Source organism: Lathyrus oleraceus, chromosome 4 (genome assembly GCF_024323335.1).
Source record: "Lathyrus oleraceus cultivar Zhongwan6 chromosome 4, CAAS_Psat_ZW6_1.0, whole genome shotgun sequence".
Taxonomy (NCBI): domain Eukaryota; kingdom Viridiplantae; phylum Streptophyta; class Magnoliopsida; order Fabales; family Fabaceae; genus Lathyrus; species Lathyrus oleraceus.
The window spans coordinates 102,169,535-102,196,098 of NC_066582.1; the positions used below are offsets into that span (position 1 = coordinate 102,169,535).

Sequence of the window (26,564 nt, forward strand, 5' to 3'; positions counted from 1 at the left end):
AGAGAGAGACACTTTCTACTCATCACTTGCAAAATTATAATTTTCTAAATTAGCAATGTCTGTTATTATTATTAGTAACTAATTTTCTTTAAATTAGGGTGGGAGATTAACCTCTTACTTGAACTATATAGTTTATTAATTTTAATTTAAAAAATTGATCTTTATGATTATTGAGTTATTCTCGTGTGTAATGTTGTTTTTACTATATCACTATTGAATTGATTCTATGAAGTAAATTAGCCCTAAGAATTATAATTTGACAATGCACTAGATAATTTATGTAAAGGCATCAAATTCTAGATAGCATTCATTCCTATTTTTTATGACATAAATTCGCCTAAAAAATTAGGGCTCTGAGTTATATAAACAAGACCTTAATGTAAAAAAATTAGTCCTAATCCATTTTGCTAAAAGATTAGGGCTCTATGTTATATAAACAAGACCTTAAGGTAAAAAATTAGTTGTATACTTATCAATTACTGTATTAAAACTTTTTTTTTAGTATAAATGTTTAAGGTTCGATTAAAACACAGATATTTGTTTAAATTGAAAGAGATTTCTTATCGTTTCATCTATGAATTTATTACTAAGATACAACAAAGCGGATATTCAAATCCGTCTAACTAATCTTAATTATAATAACTTTTAGCCATTTTATTTTTAATTACAAACCAACTTCTATAAAAAAATTATTAAAAAAAAAGAAAAAACCTTTATATATTTTAAACCTTAATTAACTCAATGATTATTGAGTTATTTAACTTTTCACATAAACACAAAAGAAGTTTCTCTTTATAATCCAAATATTAACTAAGTGATTCTCAATGAATCACATAACCAAAACAAAACAAGTATATCTCTTTATAATCCTTATATTTAAACATTACCATAAACAATACTCAATGTATATGTATACAATATTATACACCATAGCCTTGTATCTATAGCTAGCCCATTTTAGCATGGCCATACATTGAAATTGAGTCAAACCTGTTGCATGATTACACAATTACAGTGCAGGTATTGATCATATGTATATTTATAGGCTTCCTACAACAACATGTATCTGTGTTTTTTAATAAAGAAAACTGATACAACGTAACTGTCCTCTCATCTATTCATTTAAAGGACGAATCATCCACGGCGGAAGAACGGCACTTCCTCGAGTTTCTGCTCCGGTTTCTTCGTTGCAATTTTCTTGTAAGGAGGACCCTCTGCATCAATCAAACAAATTATTTTTGTGTTATATTTGTAGTAGAAATGTGAGGAGGAAAGAGATTAGGTTTAGATATTTTTGGTGGTTAAAATACCAAAAATACCCTGGATGACAGTGTAAAATAATGTAGGGGAATCCAGAAACCAGAATGCAGAAAATCTTATTCCAGGAAATAGTACATGTTAGGTAGATAGAGGTGAAAATGAACTGATGATGATGTATATACACCGACAGAGGAGAGAGTGAGGAAGCTTTCAAGTATATATCAAAGAAAAGAAAAGAGACTAACCCTGCAATCATGGATTCCAATGGTTGAGTTTCAATTAGAGCCACCTCCATGCTATTTTGCACCTCCTCTTGAGCAAGTTCTTTCTCTTTTTCCTTTATCTGGTTTTTATTTAATCAAATCATGTTTTCATGTATATTTCAAATCCAAACACTCTACCAAAACACAGACACCGCGTATATGTGCCCTAGTGTCTAGTGTCTGGCACGTATCGGTGTTTGATTGACACACATTCATTCAACACAGGTTGGAAAAATATGGCAAAGGTTAAAAAAGTCAAATAAATATTCTCAAAAATTATTTTTTTCTTTTTTTTACACTTTATGTAATGTCAGGTAAAATATCCATATGACGCTTAAATTTTTTTTTATTATTTTCTTTACTTATATCAATGTTATTAAATAAAAAGTGAAAATATTTTAAATTTTTAATAACAAATTCATAAATGAAATTTAAATATAATCATATAGGTGTTTGACCACGTCCTACGGATGTAGGTATTCTACGTTTTAATATTATTATTGTCGGAGTGTTTGTGTTTCGGTGTTCTGGTTGGAGTCCGTGTTTCTTAGCAAACACTACAATCTTCACAGTTGAAACAAAAATGTCTTACCTTCTTGGCGAGCAAGTTGTTATGTTCTTGGAGTGCCTTATCCTGCATGATATAGAATGCAAGTACTTAAAAGTTCATCCAAATAATGATATATGACTATTCATGACTTTTGGTCAATTTTGTTCTAGAACATGCATCATTATGTTTCCATGCATGATGACAAGATTTAGCGGAAGATATTGCTCACCTTTTTCTGAAGTTCTGAAATAGATTCATACATGACTTGATTCTGCATTTGGAAACTCAAACAAATTAGTCACCACTCACCATAACATTCAATACAACATAAAATCAATCAAAGGTATTAAATCACGGTCGCAGTCGTGTAAAACTTTCACGATTTCGTTCAGTACAGATTCGCAATACGGATCGCAGTTGTCGCGGTGTAAATTAACCATGCTTTCTTTTTTCAAAATAAAAACGGTAAATATCATTATCGATATCGACACTTTCCGATACCGTTTTGTCGTGTCAGTTTCGACCTTGCATAAAATTACAAAGCCAAAAGGTGCTTAGTATAGCTTTTACCTTCCGTGACCTAATGTGTTTGAGAGCAGAATCAAGTTGTTGTTCCAAACTCTGAAGCTCTTTGAGACTTAACCCATCCAACTCTTCTCCCATATAATTCCTGAAACAAAGCCACAACAACAAAACTTGCAATTGTATATTATATTACAAAAACAACACAAACTCGTCTTGCTTGTAAGAATATTTGTAGTACCTTTGATTTTTCTGAAGTACTTCCACCCTAGCTTTCAGTTTTGCATGTTCTAGAACCCAGTTTTCCTAACAATATGCATGCATGCAGATAAGTAAATTTTGATTTTTAAAGTTAAGTATTTAGAACGAATCGTTCAAAAAATCGGAGTTAAAATCATAGATCAAACAATTATCGGTCAGCCTTTACTTACGTTACTATATAAACAAAATTTATACACAATTGTTGTGTGTACAATGTGTCCCTTAAGGTATAACTCAAATGGCGGAATTATCACACATTATGAAATACCAATAATAATATCAAAAACTAAATATATAAAATATAATTATATATGTTAGGATTGAACACCAATGCATATCCGATATTAGACACGTCTTTGTTCATATATGTTTTTTGTTCAGATATGCTATTAGTGTTACCTCGATAACATTTAAGAAGTTTGAGGGCAAGTTTCATACTTTAATTTCTAACCATCAACAAAAAAGTGAGAAGATGAAGACCTACATTTGGTGATTGATCATTTGCAACAAGCTGTCTCTCCGTATAAGAATATCTCTCATATCGTTCAAGAATTCTTTCCATACTGTTAACAAAACCAAAATTACAGTCAGCAAATAATTCAGTTATCAAAAGAAAAATTAGATATTTTTATAAAAGAAAAAGAATAATACTATCAATATTAAGTTGAGTCAACCATGTCCATAGTTGTTCCGAACTAATAACAACCATGGACATGATTGACCTAGATTGAGATTGGATATAATCCATTAAAAAAGGAAGACCTTAAAGAGACCGAACACGAAAGTGATTTTCTCGGAACATGATACAGAAACTATTCATCCTCTAACTGGTAGTATTGATTGATGTCTAAATAAACTTAGGGTTGTGATTATTGATTCAAAGAAAAATGTTCAAGATGAAAATTAAAACGTTGCTATTTATTTTTCATGTGTGTTCATTTGAATTTGATTGGAGCAATAATGAATCCACAACTAGGTACTATATAGAGAGATAGTAGCATAAACATTTGATAACATGTATTTGAGCCATTTGAATCCTTGTTGCACCCATTTTCTGATAAAATGATGATAAGTTACATCAACTACTGACAACTTCCACAGACTAAAATTGTAATGGTATAGCAAATCTGACACACTCAATAAAAAAAGTTTTAAAAAATATAAAAAAACTTACCCTTTTTCTTTTTTCTTCCTTTAATTATTATTATATATAATATTCATCAATTTTGTTTAACTAAATTATTTTAAACAAGAAATGCAACAAAAACATGACATTATTGCATGCCACCACCCAACAATGTTTCCAATAAACTAGTGTAAGAAAACAATTAACCACATGTTTTAAACATTGCAGAGGGACAAGAGATCTAGTTTCATTTTTATTTTTTTATTCGATTACAAAACACAAAGCATGAGGAATAATTAAACATTCACATCATGTCATCAACCACGTCACCTTCCAGCAACTTTACACAAATCAACACAAAAAATTTCCAGGGAATTAAACAAAAAATATCTACAGTAATAATAATAATAATAATAATAATAAATAATAATAATATATTCAAGTAGGACAGAGAATTGAAGGATAATACAACAGTACGATGATGGAAAAATTGACAGCAGAAATAAAATATTATACAGAAAATAGGCTTATAGTAGACAGAAAAAAATATGTAAGATCTATTCTATATTTTCACAGAAAACATGAAAGTTAGATTTAGACAAATATAGGAAGAAAGAAATAAAACTTACCAAGGATCGCTAGAGTATTCAAAAAGCTTGCCTTTAGTAGAGAAAACTATGAGAGCAACTTCAGCATCACAAAGAACAGAGATCTCATGAGCTTTCTTCAACAAACCAGACCGTCTTTTCGAAAAAGTTACTTGTCTATTGATTTTGTTCTCAATCCTCTTCAACTGCACTCTTCCTCTCCCCATCTTTATTATCTCTCTCTCAAACCACAATTCAAATCACACCAACATGAATTGAAGCTATATCTATAGCTAGATAACTACATACACTATAGAGATATATGATAAATGTTTTATTATTTGGATTTTTTTGTTGTTGATGTAGATAATTTGTGATATGAATGAATGATAATATGAAAATGAAGGGGTTTGAGCACAAAAAACGTAGCTCCTTCGTTCTTTTTTCGTTTTATATAAAAAAGGAAAATATATAAGTGGTCACTATTATAACATATTCCGTAAGAAAAAGAGCGAAAGAAGACAAATAATGAGAAACCAGTGATAGGATCTCGATGGTGGTTTTGGGGAAATAGTGGTGGTTTTGTGAAAAACGTTGTCTCTTTATCATTGGCTAGAGAGACTGTCTTTTATGTTTTTGGTCCCACTGTTTCTCGTACTACCTCGTTTGTTTCTCTTTATTTTTTCTCATGGGAAATAAACATTCCGGTAACTTTCTTGTTGATTAAAGTCTTTTCAACTACTTTTTCTTTTAAATTAAAAGTTTCTAGATTAAAAAGTTATTATTCCTCAATACCATATTTATTACACCGATATATATATATATATATTATATATATATATATATAATATATATTATATATATATATATATATATATATATATATTATATATATAATATATATATATATATATATATATATATATAATATATAATATATATATATATATATATATATATTATATATAATATATATATATATATATATATATATTATATATATAGATATATATATATATATATATTATATATATATATATATATATATATATATATATATATAATATATATATATATATATATATATATATATATATATATATCTATATTATAATATATATATATATAATATATATATATATATATATATATATATATATATATATATATATTATATATATATAATATATATAATATATTATATATATATATATATATATTATATATAATATAATATTATATATATTTTGTTATTTTTAATTTTTTTTTACTATAATAATTAATTTTAAAATATAAAAATACAAAACAAATTATTAAAAAAAATTGTCAATTTATAAATTAATATATTAATGAATTAAAGATTTATTAAAATTAATAATTTTAATGAATAAACATTTTCTGCAACAAAATAACAAATTTTACAAGTATAACACTATCGTATTATGTAGCGATAGTTTTGATTTTCTTAATATAAGTTTGTCATTCTATTTAGATAGCTTTAATTTTTTTAGTTTTGATTTTCTTAATATAAGTTTGTCATTCTATTTAGATAGCTTTAATTTTTTTAGTATAGATTTGTCATTCAATTTAGATAGCTTTGATTTTTTTTAGTATGGATTTGTCAATTCTATTTAGCATGCGTATGTCGTGATCACATTCAGTTATATATAAATAAGGGTCTCTATGTAGTCACTAGGGATACTTCTTTCTCTATTTGTTATATTATTATTTTTATTCTTAAACGTTTTTGTTAATATTAAGAAAAATAGTAGATTACAAACTGAAGAACGGTACGAGGATAGGTTTTTTTTTTCTTTTAAAAATACATAATCTATTATATCGATTTAATTTGAAAATTAAGGTGTAAACTAATTCATAATGAATTTAATTGATATACACTGACAGTGTAATGTTTTTTTATACTGTCAACTAATCACAACAACTAATTTATTTAAAATGTTTAATTTTTATTTTAAACATTTAAAAAGTAATACATACGGATGATTGTGATGCATTGACAATATAAGACTTTTTACATTGACAGTGCATAACAATTAATCTCATTCATAATATATGTTTCAAATTCAATCGGTTTTAATTTATACTTTTATTGTAGCATCCATTTTCACTTGCTTAAAAATAACACAGACATAATTATAATGAAGAGCCTTAAACCCATATCATCTTCAATACTAAGATGATATGTGTTTAAGGCTCTTGTTTGATACTTGCTTCAATGAAAGACCGAAATCATTTTTTTCACTTCTTTCTCAAAGATATGGTATGTTAAACATCACTACTAATGTTACATTAATATTGTTATTAATGTTGTTATTGTTATTGTTGTTAGTGTTATTATTGTTGCAGTTATTATTGTTGTTATTGTTGATTGTTATTTGTTGTCGTTGTTTGTTGTTGTTAAGACCCGAAATCCTAGAGGTTTTAATCTTCTTGTTGTTGTTGAAATCTAAAGCCTTAGAGGTTTAATCTTGTTTTTATTGTTTAATTGAGATTGATGTTATATGTTATTATTTTATTGAGATAAGTACGTAATAGGTTTATTGAGTTTGATGTTATAGGTTTATTTTTGATGTTGTTGAGACCCGAAATCTTAAAGGTTTTAATCTTCTTGTTGTTGTTGAAATCTGAAACCTTAGAGGTTTAATCTTGTTTTTATTGTTTAACTGATATTGATGTTATATGTTATTGTTTTATTGATATAAGTACATTATAGGTTTGTTGAGTTTGATGTTATAGGTTTATTTTTAATGTTGTTGAGACCCGAAATCCTAAAGGTTTTAATCTTCTTGTTGTTGTTGAAATATGAAACCTTAGAGGTTTAATTTTATTGTTATTGTTTAACAAAGTTTTGAAAGCTATATGTTGTTGTTATTCATTTTGAGTTTGAGATTGAGACTGAGATAATGTTTTTTTTATTGTTTGTGCAACTCTCATCTTGTTTCGTCGAACATGTCAAGAGGACATTAAAGTGACATAAAATATAATTGAGTTTATTATATCTAATATCGATTGTTTGATTCACTAACCCCTATTTGAACATTTTACCTATTATATTGATTTTGAAATTAATATTGTGAAAAATTATGTTTTACTTGAAAAACATCTTACAATAGTCAATATTTTTTTAGCATTATGTAACTCATTGTTCATCTCACATTCTTTAATAGTTAAAATCTCTCAAATGCTTCTAGTTTTCGTTTAACTTTATTCAATACTTGTTCATTTTACAAAGCATCAAATTTTATGCTTTCAAGAATGAATTAGTAGAAAAGGAAGTGTTGAATGAAGAACTTTAAACATTGAAAAGATTATAACCATTAAAGAACATGAGATAAATGATGAATTATAGGATGTTGGAAAGTCATTAATAAGTGTAACTTGTTATTCAAACATAATTGTTCATATAATTATTTTATAAACCCAATTGAAAAGTTATATGTTCAGTTATGGGTAAATGATATAAGCAATCCATATTAGACATAATAAACTCAACCATGTTTAGTTGTGGGTTAAATGACAAAACAAAGGGAAAAATGTGTTTTTTCCATTTAAAAATTCCAAAAAGGTTTCATTGGGGAACCTGTTAGACCCCAACTTTGATCCTAAGATCCCTCATGCAAATTCATCATAAGCATTAGCATTGGGATCCTACCTTGGCATCCTCCTTACCCCTCTTTCATTGGGTTTGTTTTGGGAGAGATCACCAAGCACTATGTGATTGTATCATACTTGTATTTTATCATTTCACTAACCAAAATACCAAAAAATATGTCTTTGCATTTGCCTAACTCTTTTGTAGGTAGGGCATGATCTCCATTGATCTATCAAGTTCATATCTAGGGTTTGAGACCCTCATGACAAAGAGCACAACCATGAATTGATCCAAGAATGGTTATGAGCATCATATATGAGTCCCAATGATTCCTATATGTTATATTAATAAAGTTTTCTTCAAGAGTTTAAGGGTGATTTGCCTTGGAAACCCTAGTTTGACTAGGTATCTTGAGTAACTTCTCCAACAAGCTATCTCACCAATTGATCAAATTTCTCAAGGGACACTTCAAATTTCATCATATTATGCATATATGATCTACCATGAGCCTATAAAGTCAAGATAATTTAAGGTTAGCAAGTTGGTTGATGGTGGTTGGCCAGATGAAGTCATCTGATCAAAACTGGGTCTTCCTAGACCCTATCTCCTACAATTTTCACCATATGAAAATTATCCCAAGAGAAAACTTACTCTAAATGACATTCCAAACAACTTTCATGTTGAGATCTAGGGCTAGTTTTGCTTGGAAAATCATTTTCTATGTTGAAAGATTATAGGTCATTTTGTCTAAACCCTAATTTCAAAGTCAACTTCCCAAGGCCATAACTTGCTCAATATTTATGAGATGAAAGATTTTAAAGTTGAAAAATCAAATTCAATGTGTCTACTTCAACTTTGATGTTTGTAGTGGGATCTAATTCAACTTTAATAAGCATGTTATATGAGGTTACATTATAGGTCATTTTTTACCTATACCATTGATCAAGTGATTTTTCCAAACTTCAAAAATGCATAACTCTATCATTTCAAATCCAAATGACATGAAATTGGTGACCATTTTTAAGGTCTTTGAAATAGATAAAACTTTGATAAAGACACGTTTCTCATTTGAAACTCATATAAAAAGTTAAGCAAGGTGGAATATTGAGAAATATTGCTTGACACTTAGAAAAATTTTGATATGTCAAAAATTTCCAAACTTCCACCTCAAATTTATTCATTTTCCAAGCTCCAAATGAAAAAGTGTTGAACATTAAAGTTGTTCCTCTTGATCCTACCTTTCCAAAGAGCTTAAATTCGTCCATTTTGGACAAGGAATGCATAGGCTGCGTATGGCTTAAACATGGTATCAACATTTGGCAAGGATCAAACTTCAAATCTTCACACACACTTGCCTTGTAATCCAAGTTAGTTTCAGACTCTCTCACACTCATTTATTGACCTAAGGCAATGATTTCATGGGCCTGTATAGGCCCATGCACCCATGCATCATCAATGACCAAATTTGGAAAGTGATTTCAAGTGTGCAAATATCATTAGTTTCAGCTATAAATAGAACCTTATATGCTCAGCATTGACAACACATTTGCGCCATCTTTGATCCCCAACCTCTAACCCTCACATTCCAAAGGATAATCCAGATAAATTCACTTGAATTTGAGTTTGAATTTTCACTGTTTTGAAATTCAAAACTCCAGGGATCCAAGACCTCTTGTGTGTTCAATTCTTCTTCTGCAAGCATTTGGAGTGAGATTAAGCACGAGCTAAGGTAAGAACAGTTAGATCCAGACCTATATTGAAGTTATTTTCCAAAAATTTTGATCTCTTCGATTCTCTCTCAATCTTGCTCAATTCTATTGATTCTTTGGTTGTCTGAAGTCCTACCAATGTAGGCAAGAAGATTGAGTTGCTTTGAGGCCAAATTGAAGCAACTCAGTTCATGTACCTTAAATTTCAACTCCATGTATCTCTCAATATACTTGGAGTTAGGATAAATTGAGGTTAGATTCGTGCTCAGTGCCATTTTTACTTTGAAATCATGTCCTTCTTTTTAATTTTGGTGATGGTTATGACTGAACCAGTTCGGCCAGGGTCGCCGGAGAAGACGACCGACCCTTGGACGCCGGTGGTGAGCTGAATGGTTCTGAGCCACAGGATCCTTTTGAAATGAAATAATCTCGTGCGTTGGTTTGAATTACCAAGGTTATGGCGCGCTGACTAGAGTCCATCATGGATAGCGTGTTTGTGACCACTTGATATGCCACCTCAATTAATGAGGGAGATCAAGTGGTTCACGTTTTTTCTGATATTTTAATTTTCACTTTAATTGTATTATTTTCATTAATTCATATTAAATTTAATATTGATCCAAAAAATATGAGAGTATCACCAAAAAAATTCAAACATTTTCCTCTTTCATATTCTGAATTAAAATTATTTTTTGGATCATTATTAATATTTTTCATGATTTAATTGATTTTTCATTTGTTTTTAATTGTTTAAAAATACTTTTAAATGTTCAAAAATCATGAAATTTTTTCTCCAAGGTCCTTTGACTTTGTTTGACCTATGATAAATCTCATTGCCATTTCTTTGGTGTTTTTATGAGATTTTAGGAATTGGACAAACCATATTTAATTTAAATGCCTTATTTTAGTATTTTTAATTTGATTAAATGCCAAATAATTTTGTTAACCACTTGTAATGAATTATTTGTGTTTGACTATTGTTGTTGGGCCTTGGTCAAGGTTGATTTGACTTTGTCAAATTAATATCATTGGATTTAGGGGATTGATGGAATATACATTCCATCTCCCAAAATGAATGAATGATATTAATTTGGTAAAAGTCCTCCTTTGATCAATTTGTGTTTTGATCCATTCCCCTCCCACTTCATCTTATTCCCCTTCTTCATTCATTCATTCCATTTGGCCTATGACATCTCAAAATCCTAAGACTAGTTGATTGAAAAATTAACATGAGTATGTATAAGATTAGGCCACACCTTTTGCATATTCTTTTTTGTGTGTGGTATGTTTCATGAGCATAGTTCATAATATTATGTCTCTAACATGCATTAACACCAAAATTCTATTGCCCGACCTCAAATAGTTGTGACTTCTATATAAGTCCGATTACGATTGCTTAACATAGCGCTAAATTTGTGACATAAAAGGCATAAGCATTCTAGTTAGTGAGATTGTAAGTCTCCCCTATTTCATGGTATTATGTGGAAACTTGGCCTTTTTTCCTTCCTTTGGAAGATGTCTTGGTTCAAGGATCCATGCTTGTGATAAGTGGGTTGAGTGTTCTCCCAAGAATGACTTCAAATTAAAAAGCAAAAGCAAAACAATACTAACTTCTAACCTATTAACTACTAACTTTTAATTTCAAGCCCTTTACTTTAATGTCATTTAATTCTAGCATTTATTCATTTTGCCATTGTTCATATCATTCTAATTGTTTATGTTAATGAAATTTTCACTTTGTCCACTTAGACCATATTGTGTGATATATTTTATTTGTGTATACTTTGTTTGTTTGTGTGGTCTTTGACCATTAATGTACATAATAACAACAAAAGACCCTAAAAAACTTTTGTGTGGACGGTTGGCTTGATCTTGGACAAATGGACTTAGAATCTAGGCAACCTTCCTATGCTAAAGGACTTGGCCAATGCCAACTTATTAAGAAACCAAGTGCTTGCAATTTGAAACTTCATCTGATAGATCATTAAAGATCTCTCTAAGTTCTTCTACAACATGATCATTGTGAAGCTGTTATTTTGAACCTGTGACTTGTGGAATTCATATGTTACATGGGCTACTTTGAAGAAGATCATGGAATGGAGAAGCTTGGATGTGGCCATCTTTATTTGATGCCTTGCTCTTCAAGATAATATAATTGTGCATTTGTGTGTTGCTTGATTCTAAAAGTCCAAGGGAATTCTGGGTTTCTATTGACATTTTTTGTCTATTGGATTGCTACCCATTTGGTTAGATCTTTTCAACTCTAAACTTTTAATTTTGTACATAGGATAGTCTCTTCATCTTCTCCTCATTTATTTAATTTCAAAATCTCTCCCTCCTTTTTCAAAACTTTCTTTGATTGAACTTATTTTGTTCTAAACTTTGACCACTTTTGCAAAAAAAGATAGAAACTCTGGCCTTATGCTATTGCATTTTCAAACTTATTTTCTCAAATCAAACTTGTAAATAAACTTAATTATACTTGACTTAAACTTTCAAAAAGCCAAAAAGAACTAACTCATGCAAACCATTTTTAGGCCTTTGTGCCATTTAAACTTAATTTTTGTTAAAAGCAATGCATCCACTTTGAAATTTGTATCACGAACTTCGAGGTTTTGATCCCTCATTTTTATGTTGGTACGTAGGCACAAGACCGAAGGTCTTGTCAAACACAAAAATATAATTAATGAATTCTTTTCTCATCCCCCCCCCCCATTCTATTTGTTTGTAAACATCATTTTGTACCAAATACATATGCCCACAAAAAGGGTTCCCTAGGAGTACCTATGACACTTTGGGTGCTAACACCTTCCCTCTGTGTAACCAACCCCCTTACCTGTAATCTCTGACATCTTATTAGTTTTGATTTGAAAACTTCTTACTTTTGGGTTTTGTTCGTACTTTTTCCCTTTTCCCTTGGAAAACATAAAAGCGCGGTGGCGACTCTTGTTATTTGATTTCTAGTTTATCCATAGCTTGATGATCATGAATTTACCACTACAGAAATTAAGTGGCGACTCTGCTGGGGAGTAGTCTCCAGTGGGTTTAACCTACTTTTTGTGTGAATATATTTGTATATATGTGATGTTTGTATATATGTATGTGTGATATAATCTGCTTGTTGTGCTTGGTGATCTCTGAGTGGTGAGATAAGTTCTAACCCGAACTTGAGTGCAATTAAGATAAGAGGATGGTATAGTCATGTTTGACTTGGGTGGAGTAGTCCTTAACAAGTTGGCTTGAGACCCATCTGCTAAGTGAAGACTCTTTTGGATTTGGAAATGTCACACAAGTATTTGTGGTTAGGCATTACTATCTCTAATTGGGTCCGAGAAGCTGAGGACCGTAGAACATTTACCCCCTCTTGGCCTATTTAGGACGTAGTCCGGAAACTATTCAAGTGTAGACTTGATAACAGTTGTTATACGATACTACACTTAGACGAGTTTCTCTTGAGAATATTATGGGTCGATGAGTCAGTCATCTTAACCTGTAATATACGATAGATGGAATTAAGACTCTGGGAACTTTTTAGAACATGATCTACAGGTTTTTATCCTTAGTTCACTCCTTTGGGATGGTTCTTACTCAGACTCCATGCTCGTGACTCACAACAAACCCTTGATTCTTGGTTGATCCAATCAAGTCTTGTCAATATCAATGGAACTTGGGTGTTGATAAGGTGTAAACCATAATCCACTAAAATGGATGATTGATCTTGACAATGACTTGATTCATCCCTTGACCTTCGTTTTCCTTGTGTGTGATCCCTTATTTATGATTGTTGCATTCATGCATTCATGCGCATCATAACATCCATCACACGAAAATTTCAAGGAACTAAGGTATCATTTACGAATATTTTCAGACCATGGATTGTGGACGAAGAAACACTAAGAAGTACAGTTTCAGATGTCCCGACTTGAAAGAGTTGAGGAATCTAGTATCTTTTGTATTAGATCCCTTAGGCTTCAAATAACGTCATGGGAAACTTCTATCCATCTTGTCTGCTGAAGCGGTTGAAGGAATTTTGAGTGTGTTGGTGCAGTTCTATGATCCTCTCTACCATTGTTTCACTTTCCCAGATTATCAACTTGGGCCTACCTTGGAGGAGTATTCTCATCTTTTAGGGATACCTATTTCTAGTAGAGTGCCTTTTAGTGGATTAGAGGAGATTCCCGGATCTAATATTATTGTTGAAGCTCTTCACTTGAAGAAGTATGAGATAGAGGCTCATTGGGTGAAGAAAGGAGGGTTATTTGGATTGTCATTTGATTTCCTCATCAAGGAAGCTACTGCTTTTGCTCAAGCTGGTAGTGTGGACGCTTTTGAAGCTATCTTTGTGTTGCTCATTTATGGATTAGCTTTGTTCCCTAACATTGACGGTTTTGTTGATGTTAACGCCATTAGACTTTTCTTGATTGGGAATCCTGTGCCTACTTTGTTGGGTGATATGTATTGCTCTTTGCATCTAAGGAATTCTAAAGGTGGTGGAACGATTGTCTGTTGTATTCCTCTTCTGTATAAGTGGTTTATTTCACACTTGCCTCAGACGCTTGCTTTTGTGGAGAACAAACAATGTCTAAGGTGGTCTTAGAGACTTATGTCTATCACTAATAATGATATAGTTTGGTATGATCCGTCTTTGAGCAGTTTGGATATTATTGATAGTTGTGGTGAATTCTCTAATGTGCCTCTCATTGGTACACAAGGAGGAATTAACTACAACCCTGCTTTGGCTCGTCGTCAACTTGGGTTCCCCTTGAGAGACAAACCTAATAACATGTTGTTAGAAGGTCTTTTCTATCAAAAGGGTAAAGATCCCCAAAATTTGAAGCAGAAGATTGTGCATGCTTGGCATAATGTGCATAGGAAAGGAAGATCCGACCTTGGTCCGCGCAATTGTGTAGCTTTGGAAGCTTACACTCTTTGGGTGAAGAAGAGAGCTATGGAGTTGAAGATGCCTTATCCTTGCGAAAGACCTAAGTATATGGTTGTGGTTGAGCCATTAACTCTCCCTAACCAAGATGTAGAGGAGTTGGAAGACGCGCTCGCCAAGATGAAGCAAGAGAAGGATATGTGGGAAGAGCGTTTTCGTGCTTTAAGCAAGAAGCATGAAGAGTTGCAGATGGAGTCTAAGAACAAAGATGCACTTATTGGGCTACTTGAAGACCGAGTGACAAAGAGACAGAGAGAGCTAGAGGTTTCATCTTCTAGCATTCCTCAACCTTCCATTGCTTGGAAGAAGATTGTTGACCAGCTTGTCCTCGAGAAGACTCAGATGAAGGCTTCTTTTGAGACCGAGATCCATCGCATTCGAAGGAAGTACGCGCCTTTAGCCAGATCTTCTGACATTGTTGTTAGGGATCCTTAGGTGACTAGTCTCCTGTTCTCTTGTATTTTTCATTTTGTTTCTGAAATTATACTCAGTGTAATCCTTCCAATTTATAAATAAAAAGAGATTTTTTTGGTCATATCAAATTATTGCAATTGCCTATATATATATATATATATATATATATATATATATATATATAATATATATATATATATATATTATATATATTATATATATATATTCAAATGATATAGTAAGTTCCTTGAAAGTAAAAAATAAAAAAATAATCAAGCATTGCATCTCAAGCATCATTTGCATAAGCAGGTTTTCGCCAGATGTATGATTGGTGTTTCTTCTGTGCTTTAGCCAAGCTGACTCACTGGTACAATACCCGAGCCAATCATCTGAAAATCATGGAGCACTTAGAGAAAGAGAACAGAGAGCTAAAGGACGAGATCGCCCGCCTGACTGCCATGATGGAGTCAGTTCTTGCTGCCCAAAGTCAAGCTTCTCCAACGCCTGCAACTCCTCCCGCGAGGACTGTTATTTCAGAAGTGGTTACCTCTATAGTGCCTGCTGTTGCCGCCCACTTCTCCCCAACTATGCCTGCCGGATTCCCGTGGGGAATGTCGTCCAACTTTGTTCCAGAAGGCTTTGCGCCTACCTTTTCTTCCATGCCGGTATCTAGCCCGGTCATGTCTGTGCCACCTCCCGTAGAGGACACCATCTATCATTCTGAGTCATCCGAGGGTCCGGATGTGTATAAGAAGATGGACGAGATGAAATATCAGTTTCTTGAGTTGCGCAAGGAATTAAAGACGCTGAGAGGTAAAGATCTGTTTGGAAAGAGTGCTGCTGAGTTGTGCTTAGTGCCCAACGTCAAGATCCCGGTGAAGTTCAAAGTGCCTGACTTTGAAAAGTATAAGGAGAACTCTTGTCCCCTCAGTCATCTTGTGATGTATGCCCGCAAGATGTCTACTCAGACTGACAATGATCAATTGTTTATCCACTACTTCCAAGATAGTTTGACCGGTGTTGCGCTTCATTGGTACATGGGGTTGGACAGTGCTAGCATTCGCACTTTCAATGACTTAGGGGAGGCTTTTGTCAAGCAATATAAGTATAACGTGGACATGGCGCCAGACAGAGACCAGCTGAGGTCTATGTTTCAAAAGGACAAAGATGTGAGAAAATTCCTTACTTTGAATTAATTTTGAATGATAGCAAAGTGTGTGATCATCATCCATACGTTAGCTGTGCATTACATTACATGATACATTTGTGTTTTTATTGTGGTTTTATCCCATTTTATTGCTGCATAACTTTACATAAAGACCTACATTGACACATCTCTTAAAATAACACATAAAATCCATTTTGTGTCAGTATGCATCAACACATAAGCCTATGCATCGATACATACTGCATGTGGTATATCACAAAACTCCTTTTGTTCAGTATGCATCGATGCATACGAGTCATGCATCAATACATGAAAGGCAAAAGGCTTTATGCATCGATCCATACGATCCCTGCATCGATACATGACCAATTGAAACAGCCTGTGTATCAATGCATACGCATTAGGCATCGATACATGCTAGTGGAAAAATCACATGTATCAATGCATACGCATTAGGCATCGATACATGCTAAGTGGAAAAATCACATGCATCAATACATACGAATTATGCATCGATACATGATTAATCAATTTCACCAAAAAATTTACTTATCTTACAGTATGCATCGATGCATACTCTCATGTATCAATGCATAAAGCTGTTTTTGCTCTCTAACAGTTTCTTTAGTTGCTGCATATATAAGACATGTTATGACAGCAGTGAAATGGGACGAATTCTGAGAGGGAAAACAATTGAACACAAGATCAAAAAGCAGTGTTGGAGCAATTGTTTGTGAGCACATAGAAACCTGAAAGAGACTTCATCTTCTTCATCTTCTCAATCACTTTTCCTCAAGAACATCAACACATAATAATTCTTGTTCTTTGGATTAAAGGATTATCGAGATAACGTTCAGTAGTACGATCAAGGATCTAGCTGTGGTTTTCAGCGGAACGATCGAGGATCTAGCTGAGTTGAAGATTGAAGGGGGTTTCTAGGAAAAACCTACTGGTTTATCCTTCAAGAACTGGAGTGTTCTTGAGGGTTTGGGAGTCACGTTTGCAGAACAGTTTCAGCCGCAGCGTTGCGTTTGGAGATCGGGGGATTTCGCAAGCAGGTCGTGGAACCGGTGAATTGTTTGCAATTTCGTGCAGGAAATTCTTGATCGTGCTCAGATCAAGTGAAGGTTCATACAAGAAGAAGTTCTTGGAATTTAGAATTCTGTCTTTGTATCATAACCTTGTATCAACGGATTCGGCAATAATTGATAATCAAAGTTCTCAATTTCATTTGAAATTGAGAGGGAGACGTACCCACACGCGAGGACGACGTGGGGAACTTCCTTACCAAATCTCTGCGTATCGTATTCTTACCTTACTCCTTTTTACGTTTAAAACAGTTTTTGCAATCTCAGTTAGTGTGTGTTGTGATTGGTCCTTTTGCAAGACAGCAGTGGCAAGAAAACAATTTCAATTAAACACTACTACTGTTCATCATTGATTACATACACACCAACTGTTTGACAAAATTGTTAGCTAGGTTTTATTCATTGGAAATAGACTTTAATGATAAGTGCATTCAATTAGCTAAAATTCTGGTGTGGATTGTTCCTGTCATTCTTATTCAAATCCAGCATTAAGCTCGTGTGTCCTGTTTTCTAGTAGCGGTTCAGAATAGACGGAAGTCGATTCGGGACTAAATTTTTTCGCCAATTTTAAAAACTCTGATAAAACTTTAAATCCGTTAAATTTCAAAGAGGTGATCTATTCACCCCCCTCTCGATCACTAGCCACACCGTCTAACAAAAGAGACATTTAAAGAGTATGCGCAACGATAAAGGGAGTTGGCTGCCCATATCACTCCTCCTTTGGAGGAAAAAGAGATGAAACAAATCTTCTTGAAAACTATGAGTTCATTTTACTATGAACGAATGATTGCTAGTGCCCCCAGTGACTTTACCGAAATGGTAAACATGGGGATGATGCTTGAGGAAGGAGTCCGAGAGGGATGTTTGTCAAAAGATGAGGCGTCAACAAGCAAGAGGTATGGTAGTAATTTTGGTAAGAAGAAGGACAATGAGACGAATGCAGTAATCAATGGGAGGCAGAGGAGGCCTCAGATCAGAAGGAATCCAACATCCTGTCAACATCATCATCTTCAAGTATCCTCAGTAATTCCGGTATTTTCTAATCAACAAGCAACACCAATTTAACAACAACAACGTCAACAACAATAACCGCAAAAAAGAACAAACACCTACAACAAGAACAATACCAACAACAATCATCATCAACAAAACTTTGAGAGGAAGAATGTCTCTTTTGACCCGATTCCTATGTCTTATGTAGAGTTGTATCCGTCCTTGGTTCTCAAGAACTTGATCCAACCGAGGAACCCACCCCAGATTCCAGAACCACTTCCTTGGTGGTATAAACCCGAACTCCATTGTGATTTTCGCCAAGGAGCACCCGGACACGATATTGAAAACTGTTATCCATTGAAGTATGAGGTTTAGAAGCTTATGAAGAGTGGTATGGTGTCCTTCAAGGACCGTGCGCCAAATATGAAAGCAAACCCTTTGCCCGCTCATGGGAACTCTTTAGTGAATATGGTGGACGGTTGTCTTGGAGAATTCAAAGTTTTTGACGTGCGTTTCATCCGGAGGTCCTTAGTGCAGATGTATAAGGATATTTGTTTGGTAAGTGAATGTGAGCACGACCATGATGGTTGTGCTGTTTGTAGTGTTAACCTGAGGGGTTGTGAGGTTGTGAAAAGGGACATCCAAAGACTGATGGATGAAGGCATGATCCAAATTGTTCAATCCCGTCATGTAGATGACGACGTAAATGTCATAGTGCCTGTTTTCAAGCAACAAGAGCGGTTGGTAATCCAGTATGACTCCAGTAACAGCAACAGTCAAAGATCGGTATCGCCGTTGGTAATACGGTTAGCAGGCCCAGTCCCATATTCATCTGATAAAGCTGTGTCGTATCAGTATAATGCTACAATGATGAAGAATGGTCAAGAGGTCCCGTTACCTACGACTAGTTCAATGGTGAGCATTGCTGATGTTACAAAGGTGACCCGCAGTGGTCGAGTGTTTGGGTCGGTGTTCCCAAAGGATAAAGAGGAAACAATTATTGGTAAGAAGGCGGAGGTGCCTAATGTATATCCCATTGGTGTTTCAAAAGATAAGTCTGGTGAATCCAGTAAATTGAAAACCAATGATGATGATGAGGTACTCCGACTAATCAAAAGGAGAGAGTTTAATATGGTGGAGCAGTTGCTCCAAACCCCCTCAAAAATTTCAGTGTTGTCTCTGCTGATGAATTCCGAAGCGCATAGAGAAGCAATACAGAGAGTTCTTGATTAAGCGTTTGTAGAACATGATATTATTATGGATCAGTTTGATCACATTGTGGCTAACATCACTTCCTACAACAATCTCAACTTTTGCGACGAAGAACTCCCTGAGGAGGGCAGAAACCATAATTTGGCTTTGCACATCTCGATGAACTGCAAAGAAGACGCTTTGTCAAACGTGCTTGTTGACACCAGGTCGTCACTGAATGTGCTTCCAAAGTTAACTTTGTCGAAGTTATCTTACCAAGGAGCACCCATGAGGTATAGCGGTGTAATGATCAAGGCCTTTGATGGTTCGCGCAAGACAGTAATTGGTGAAGTGGACCTTCCAGTCAAGATAGATCCGAGTGATTTTCATATTACTTTTCAAGTAATGGATATCCACCAGGCCTACAGCTGTTTATTGGGAAGGCCATGGATTCATGAGGTGGGAGCTGTTACTTCCATTTTACACCAGAAGCTCAAATTCGTCAAGAGTGGCAAGCTAGTGATTGTTGGATTCATGTTAGCCACCTGTCATCTTTCTCTTATGTTGAAGATGAGGATGAGGTTGGAACTCTGTTCCAAGCCTTATCTATTGCTGCTGAGGAGAGAGTTGGGGCACCTATGTCCTCATTGAAAGATGCTCAGAAGATTGTTGAGGAAGGTATTGTTGATCAGTGGGGGCGGATGGTAGAGGTCTCCGACAACAAGGGCAGAACCGGCTTGGGGTTCCAGAAAGGCTCATTAATTGCAAGATCTGAAGATATGCGACTCAGCTTCCGTAGCGGAGGGTTCATTCATGGCAATGGACAACACTTAGTTGTTGTGCTAGAGGATAGCGAAGAGGAAGACTGCACCAATTTTGGGACGCATGGAAAGGCTTGCAACAATTGGATTGCTGTTGATATTCCTGTTATTTTACATCGATCTAAGTAATTGCTTTTATGTTTTTAAAGAAATCCTTCTCTTATGCCTAAGGGAGAAGTAAACATTGTTTGGGCATTTCAATTTGATCATTAATAAAATTAATTTTATTCATCCATATCTATGATGTTTGTTTATACTTTTTGCTTTATTATGAAAATGGTAATCACAAAAAACATAAATAAATAATATAATTGTCCATCTTCATAATATTTGGTCACAAATTCACTTCTCTAAAATCAAAATATCAAATCATAATGCTGGTTGGTTCCTAACCCCATTGAATACAATGATCCTTCTCCTTCTCCAAATTTTGAATTCCCTGTGTTTGAGGCCGAGGAGGAAAGTAATGTAGAAGTGAGTAGTGAATTATCTCGTCTTCTTGAGCAAGATGAAAATACCATTCAGCCGTTCGAAGAGCAGATTGAGCTACTCAACTTGGGTTCTGAAGATGATGTAAAGGAAGTCAAGATTGGGTCTCGCCTATGTCCAGATGTTAAGAAAGGGTTGATTGATCTTCTTCGAGAGTATTCAGATGTGTTTTCTTGGTCCTATCAAGACATGTCTGGTTTGGATTCTGAGATTGTGGAGCATAGATTACCGTTGAAGCCAGAATGCCCGCCAGTCAAGCAGAAGTTGAGAAGAATGCATCCTGATATGGCTGTGAAGATCAAAGAGGAAGTGCAGAAGCAGATTGATGCTGGTTTCCTTGTAACTGCTGAGTATCCGCAATGGGTGGCCAATATTGTGCTTGTGCCGAAGAAAGATGGAAAAGTCCGCATGTGTGTTAACTATAGAGATTTGAATAAAGCCAGTCCGAAAGATGATTTCCCTCTACCACACAGTGATATGTTGGTAGACAATACTGCTAAATTCAAAGTCTTTTCGTTTATGGATGAATTTTCCGGATATAATCAGATCAAAATGGCACCCGAAGATATGGAGAAGACCACATTCATTACACCTTGGGGAATATTCTGTTATAGAGTGATGCCTTTCAGTCTAAAGAATGCTGGTGCAACTTACTGGAGAGCAATGACTACTCTTTTTCATGATATGATGCATAAAGAGATTGAGGTTTATGTCGATGACATGATTGCTAAATCAATTGATGAAGAGGAACATGTTGAGCATTTGTTGAAGCTATTCCAGCGTTTGAGGAAATATGAACTTTGCTTAAATCCCAATAAGTGTACTTTTGGTGTTCGTTCTGGTAAGTTGTTGGGCTTTATTGTCAGCGAGAAGGGTATTGAAGTTGATCCTACCAAGGTCAAAGAAATACATGAGATGCCTGCGCCCAAGACTGAGAAGCAAGTCAGAGGTTTTCTCGGTCGCTTGAATTATATTTCCAGATTCATTTCCCACATGACCGCCACATGTGCGCCTATATTCAAGCTTCTTCAGAAAGATCAGTCTTGTGATTGGACCGAAGTCTGCCAAAAAGCTTTCGACAGTATCAAGGAATATTTGCTTGAGCCTCCGATTTTGTCTCCATCTGTTGAAGGAAGACCGTTGATCATGTATCTGACTGTGCTAGAAGATAGTATGGGTTGTGTTCTTGGTCAGCAAGATGAGACAGGAAAGAAAGAATTTGCAATTTACTACCTCAGTAAGAAGTTCACCGACTGTGAGACTCGGTATTCTATGCTTGAGGAAACTTGTTGCGCATTGGCTTGGGATGCTAAGCGTCTGCGCCAGTATATGTTGAATCATACCACTTGGTTGATATCCAAAATGGATCCAATCAAGTGTATTTTTGAGAAGCCTGCTTTAACTGGGAGGATTGCCCGTTGGCAGATGTTGTTATCAGAGTATGATATCGAATACCGATCTCAAAAAGCAATCAAGGGTAGTATCCTGGCTGACCATTTGACTCACCAACGATTTGAAGATTATCAGTCAGTGCAATATGATTTTCTTGATGAAGAGATTTTGTACTTGAAAATGAAGGATTGTGATGAACCATTGCTTGAAGAAGGGCCAGAACCTGGTTCCCGTTGGGGCATGGTATTTGATGGAGCTGTTAATCAATATGGAAATGGAATTGGGGCAATGATTATTACTCCTCAAGGGACGCATCTACCATTTACAGCTAGATTGACTTTCAAGTGTACAAACAACATGGCAGAATATGAAGCTTGCATTATGGGGCTTGAAGAGGCCATGAATCTCAGAATCAAGTATTTGGACGTCTTCGGTGATTCAGCTTTGGTTGTGAATCAAATCAAAGGAGAATGGGAGACAAATCAACCCAGTTTGATACCATATAGAGATTATGTGAGGAGGATTTCAACTTTCTTTACAAAGGTTGAGTTTCATCATATCCCTCGAGATGAAAACCGGATGGCAGATGCTCTTGCAACATTGGTATCAATGATTGTAGTGAAGTTCCTAAGTTATCTGTGATGTGTCTTGATAGGCTAGCTCATGTGTTTGCTGTTGAAGAGATCAAAGACGAGAAGCCGTGGTACTTTGACATCAAATGTTTCCTCCAAATTCAGATTTACCCGCCCGGGGCATCTTTGAAAGATAAGAAGACTTTGAGAAGATTAGCCGGCAATTTCTACTTGAATGGTGATATACTATACAAGAGAAACTTCGACATGGTTTTGCTCAGATGCGTGGATAGACACGAAGCAGACTTGTTGATGATTGAAGTGCATGGAGGTTCCTTTGGTACTCATTCCAATGGACATGCAATGGCAAAGAAGATGTTGCCAGCAGGTTACTATTGGCTGGCAATGGAATTTGACTATTGCAAATTTGTGATGAAGTGCCACAAGTGTCAAATTTGTGCTGATAAGATTCACATTCCTTCGACACTATTGAATGTTATCTCTTCCCCATGGCCCTTCTCCATGTGGGGAATTAATATGATTGGGATGATTGAACCCAAAGCTTCGAATGAACATCATTTCATTTTAGTGGCAATTGACTACTTCACAAAATGGGTCGAAGCGACATCGTATGCAAATGTAACCAAGCAAGTTGTTGTAAGGTTTATCAAGAATCAAATCATATGCCGTTACTGTGTGCCAAGCAAGATCATTACTGACAATGGATCGAACTTGAATAATAATATGGTGGAAGCTCTTTGTAAAGACTTCAAGATTGCATATCATAATTCTTCTCCCTACAGACCCAAGATGAATGGGGCTGTTGAAGCTGGAAATAAGAACATTAAGAAGATTATTCAGAAGATGGTTGTCACGCAAAAAGATTGGCATGAGATGCTCCCATTTCCTTTGCATAGGAATCGTACATCTGTCCGCACTTCAACAGGGGCAACCCCTTTCTCTCTTGTTTATGGTATGGAAGCAGTACTCCCCGTAGAGGTAGAGATTCCTTCATTGCGTGTGCTCATGAAAGCCAAGTTGACTGAGGCAGAATGGTGTCAAACCAGGTATGATCGGCTGAATTTGATTGAAGAGAAGAGATTAACTGCCATGTGCCATGGTCAGTTATATCAGCAAATGATGAAGAAAGCTTTTGATAAGAAGGTCAAACCTCATGTGTTCAGAGAAGGTGACCTTGTGCTCAAGAAGATCCTGACGTTTAAACCAGAATCTAGAGGAAAATGGACTCCTAATTATGAAGGCCCATATGTTGTTAAGAGAGCCTTTTCAGGCAGTGCATTGATACTTACAATTATGGATGGTGAAGAGTTCACTCGTCCTGTGAACGCAGATGCAGTCAAGAAATACTTCGTCTAAAAATAAAAGAACAGCTCGCTAAGTTGAAAACCCGAAAGGGCGGCTTAGGAAAAAATGAGCGTCTCGGTGGATTGAAAACCCGAAAGGGCGATCCAGGCAAAAATTAGACATAAAACAGAAAAAAATTCCCGATAAGTTGAGTACCCCACCCTGGGGCAACTTATGCAAAAATTAGGGATTATGGAAAGTAATTGCATTCTGCTGATCTTCAAGGTTTTGAAGATTTGATTGAGCACAAGGATTGACATCAATTCATTATCCCAGTTGCGGTTAAGAGCACAATGGATATCAAGAGTTGGTAGAAGGATTAAGGATCATTTGTATTCAATGTAACCATTTTCCATGTAAATTACCATTTTCAACTTTGTAAAAATCTATGGAGTCCTATCATTTATACACTACCATTCCATTAAATAAAGTTGAGCTTTTATCCAATTGTTTGTACTCTTATTTACTTCAGCCAATAGTTTTAAATTTTATTATGATCATTTTGAAAATTAAATTTTTAATCAAAGTCAGTTTTTCGTAAATATATAAAAGCAAGTATTTTTCAAAGCAATTAAAAGGAATATCCACAACATTTTTAATGGATAGTAAGTCCTTAAGTGCAAAACATTAGAGGTTCCCCAAGCAGTTAATCCTTTGGGTATCCCTGGACGTTTGTGTTGATTCAGTTCCTCGGCGGAGTGTTTGATCCCTAGTAGAGATTCGTTCGGTTTCCCCAGCTGAGTTGGTTGATTCAGATACCCTACGGCGTGCTATTGTCCCCGACAGAGTTTCGGCATTCCCCAGCGGAGTTCGTATTTCCTCAGCAAGGTGGATCTTCAACAGAGATGGTTGATTTTCCCCAGTAGATTGCATTGATTTCCCCGTCGATCGCCAGTTGACTTGCTCCCCAGTCAGAGTTTCCTCCTGGTTCTTGAGCAATTTATTTTCCCTGTAAGGTTGTCTCCCATTTTTATGGTGTTGACCTGTTGGTTCTAAGTGTTGGCAGCAATTTTGGTAAAACAAAGAGTGTTCACAAGATGTTGCATGTGATGACTTAACATAAGATATCTATGTACCTGTTGGAGTTTAAAAACATAATTATGCAGGATTATTTCAGGATGTCATACACAATGTCATGGCATCTGATATTATGTACCTGCTGGAAATTATAAATCGAATTATGCAGGATTGTTTCAGGATGTCAGACCCGATGTCATGACATCCTGTACACAGAACATTCAGGGTGAATGTTATGTGTTATGTGATTGCGCATTTAATGGCAATCTATGTATGATTGAAGATCTGATTTGCAGGCGCATTCAATCATTGATTACAACCTGATTTACTTATTTTCCAAGGAGATCTAACCAGCTGTTATGAGAATATTTAATTGGAAAATAGTTTTAGGGTTTTCAAGATGTCCAAGCCCAGCTGAATGCTTCTATAAATAGGACATGGAAAACCTGATTTGATACACAACCAATACTGAGCAAAATATTGAGAGAGAGCAAGGGTTTGTGTCTTGTTTAGTCGTGAGACTTGTAAGCCATTCAAGTCATCCATAGATCATTGAATTGGTCTAATTTGTGGGTTGTAAATTGTCACTCTAAGCTTGTAAGCAAGAGTGTGTGTCTACTTGATCAAAGTTGTTAAGCAAGATCAAGTGTGTGTCTACTTGATCAAAGTTGTTAAGCAAGATCAAGTGTGTGTCTACTTGATTAAAGCTGCTAAGCAAAATCAAGTGTGTGTTACTAAAAAGTTTCTTCTTTTCAGAGTAATTGTTGTTTAAAATCACAGGTGTGATTGAGGGGGAGTGAGTGGGTTCTCATATCTAAGTGTGCTTAGGTAGAAGTCACACGGGTAAAGATTAGGTGAGAAAGACTGTAACTTGTTGAAGTGTACGGAGAGTCTTTGAACTAATTCTATTTAGTGGATTTCCTTCCTGGATTGGTAGCCCCCAGATGTAGGTGAGTTGGACCGAACTGGGTTAACAATTGCTTGTGTCTATTATATTACTATTCTTTATCTTTATCCTGTTTGCATTACTCAGATATTAGTGTCGCGACATTACCTTTGACATCTCATATCTGATACTAGAATTTCAATTGGTATCAGAGCAGGCATCCTTCTCTGGTTCTGGGTGAGATCTAGGGACAATACTTTCTGGTACTATGGAGAGAGATGGAGGATCTGTTCACAGGCCACCAATTTTGGATGGATCTAACTATGACTATTGGAAAC

The 26,564-nt window shown here is 34.8% G+C and overlaps 1 protein-coding gene across 1 annotated transcript; it reads right to left on the reverse strand.

The window, feature by feature from the left end:
* Window positions 1-856: 856 nt before the first annotated feature.
* On the reverse strand, window positions 857-5,027 carry LOC127073705 (truncated transcription factor CAULIFLOWER A). Its single transcript, XM_051014895.1, has 8 exons — window positions 4,612-5,027; window positions 3,341-3,419; window positions 2,837-2,901; window positions 2,644-2,743; window positions 2,303-2,344; window positions 2,116-2,157; window positions 1,506-1,603; window positions 857-1,214 (listed from the first exon to the last, which is right to left on the reverse strand). The coding sequence occupies exons 1-8, from the start codon at window positions 4,794-4,796 to the stop codon at window positions 1,115-1,117; spliced, it is 711 nt and encodes a 236-aa protein (XP_050870852.1). The 5' UTR covers window positions 4,797-5,027; the 3' UTR covers window positions 857-1,114.
* Window positions 5,028-26,564: the final 21,537 nt, after the last annotated feature.

What these genes read in the sequence shown, in the direction of transcription:
- LOC127073705 (XM_051014895.1), bottom strand. Translation starts at nt 4,796, where the DNA reads ATGGGGAGAGGAAGAGTGCAGTTGAAGAGGATTGAGAACAAAATCAAT. An exon ending in GAATACTCTAGCGATCCTTG is followed by an intron (nt 3,420 to 4,611) that starts GTAAGTTTTATT and finishes TTTTGTTAACAG; the next exon opens with TATGGAAAGAATTCTTGAAC. An exon ending in TTTCAGAACTTCAGAAAAAG is followed by an intron (nt 2,158 to 2,302) that starts GTGAGCAATATC and finishes TATATCATGCAG; the next exon opens with GATAAGGCACTCCAAGAACA.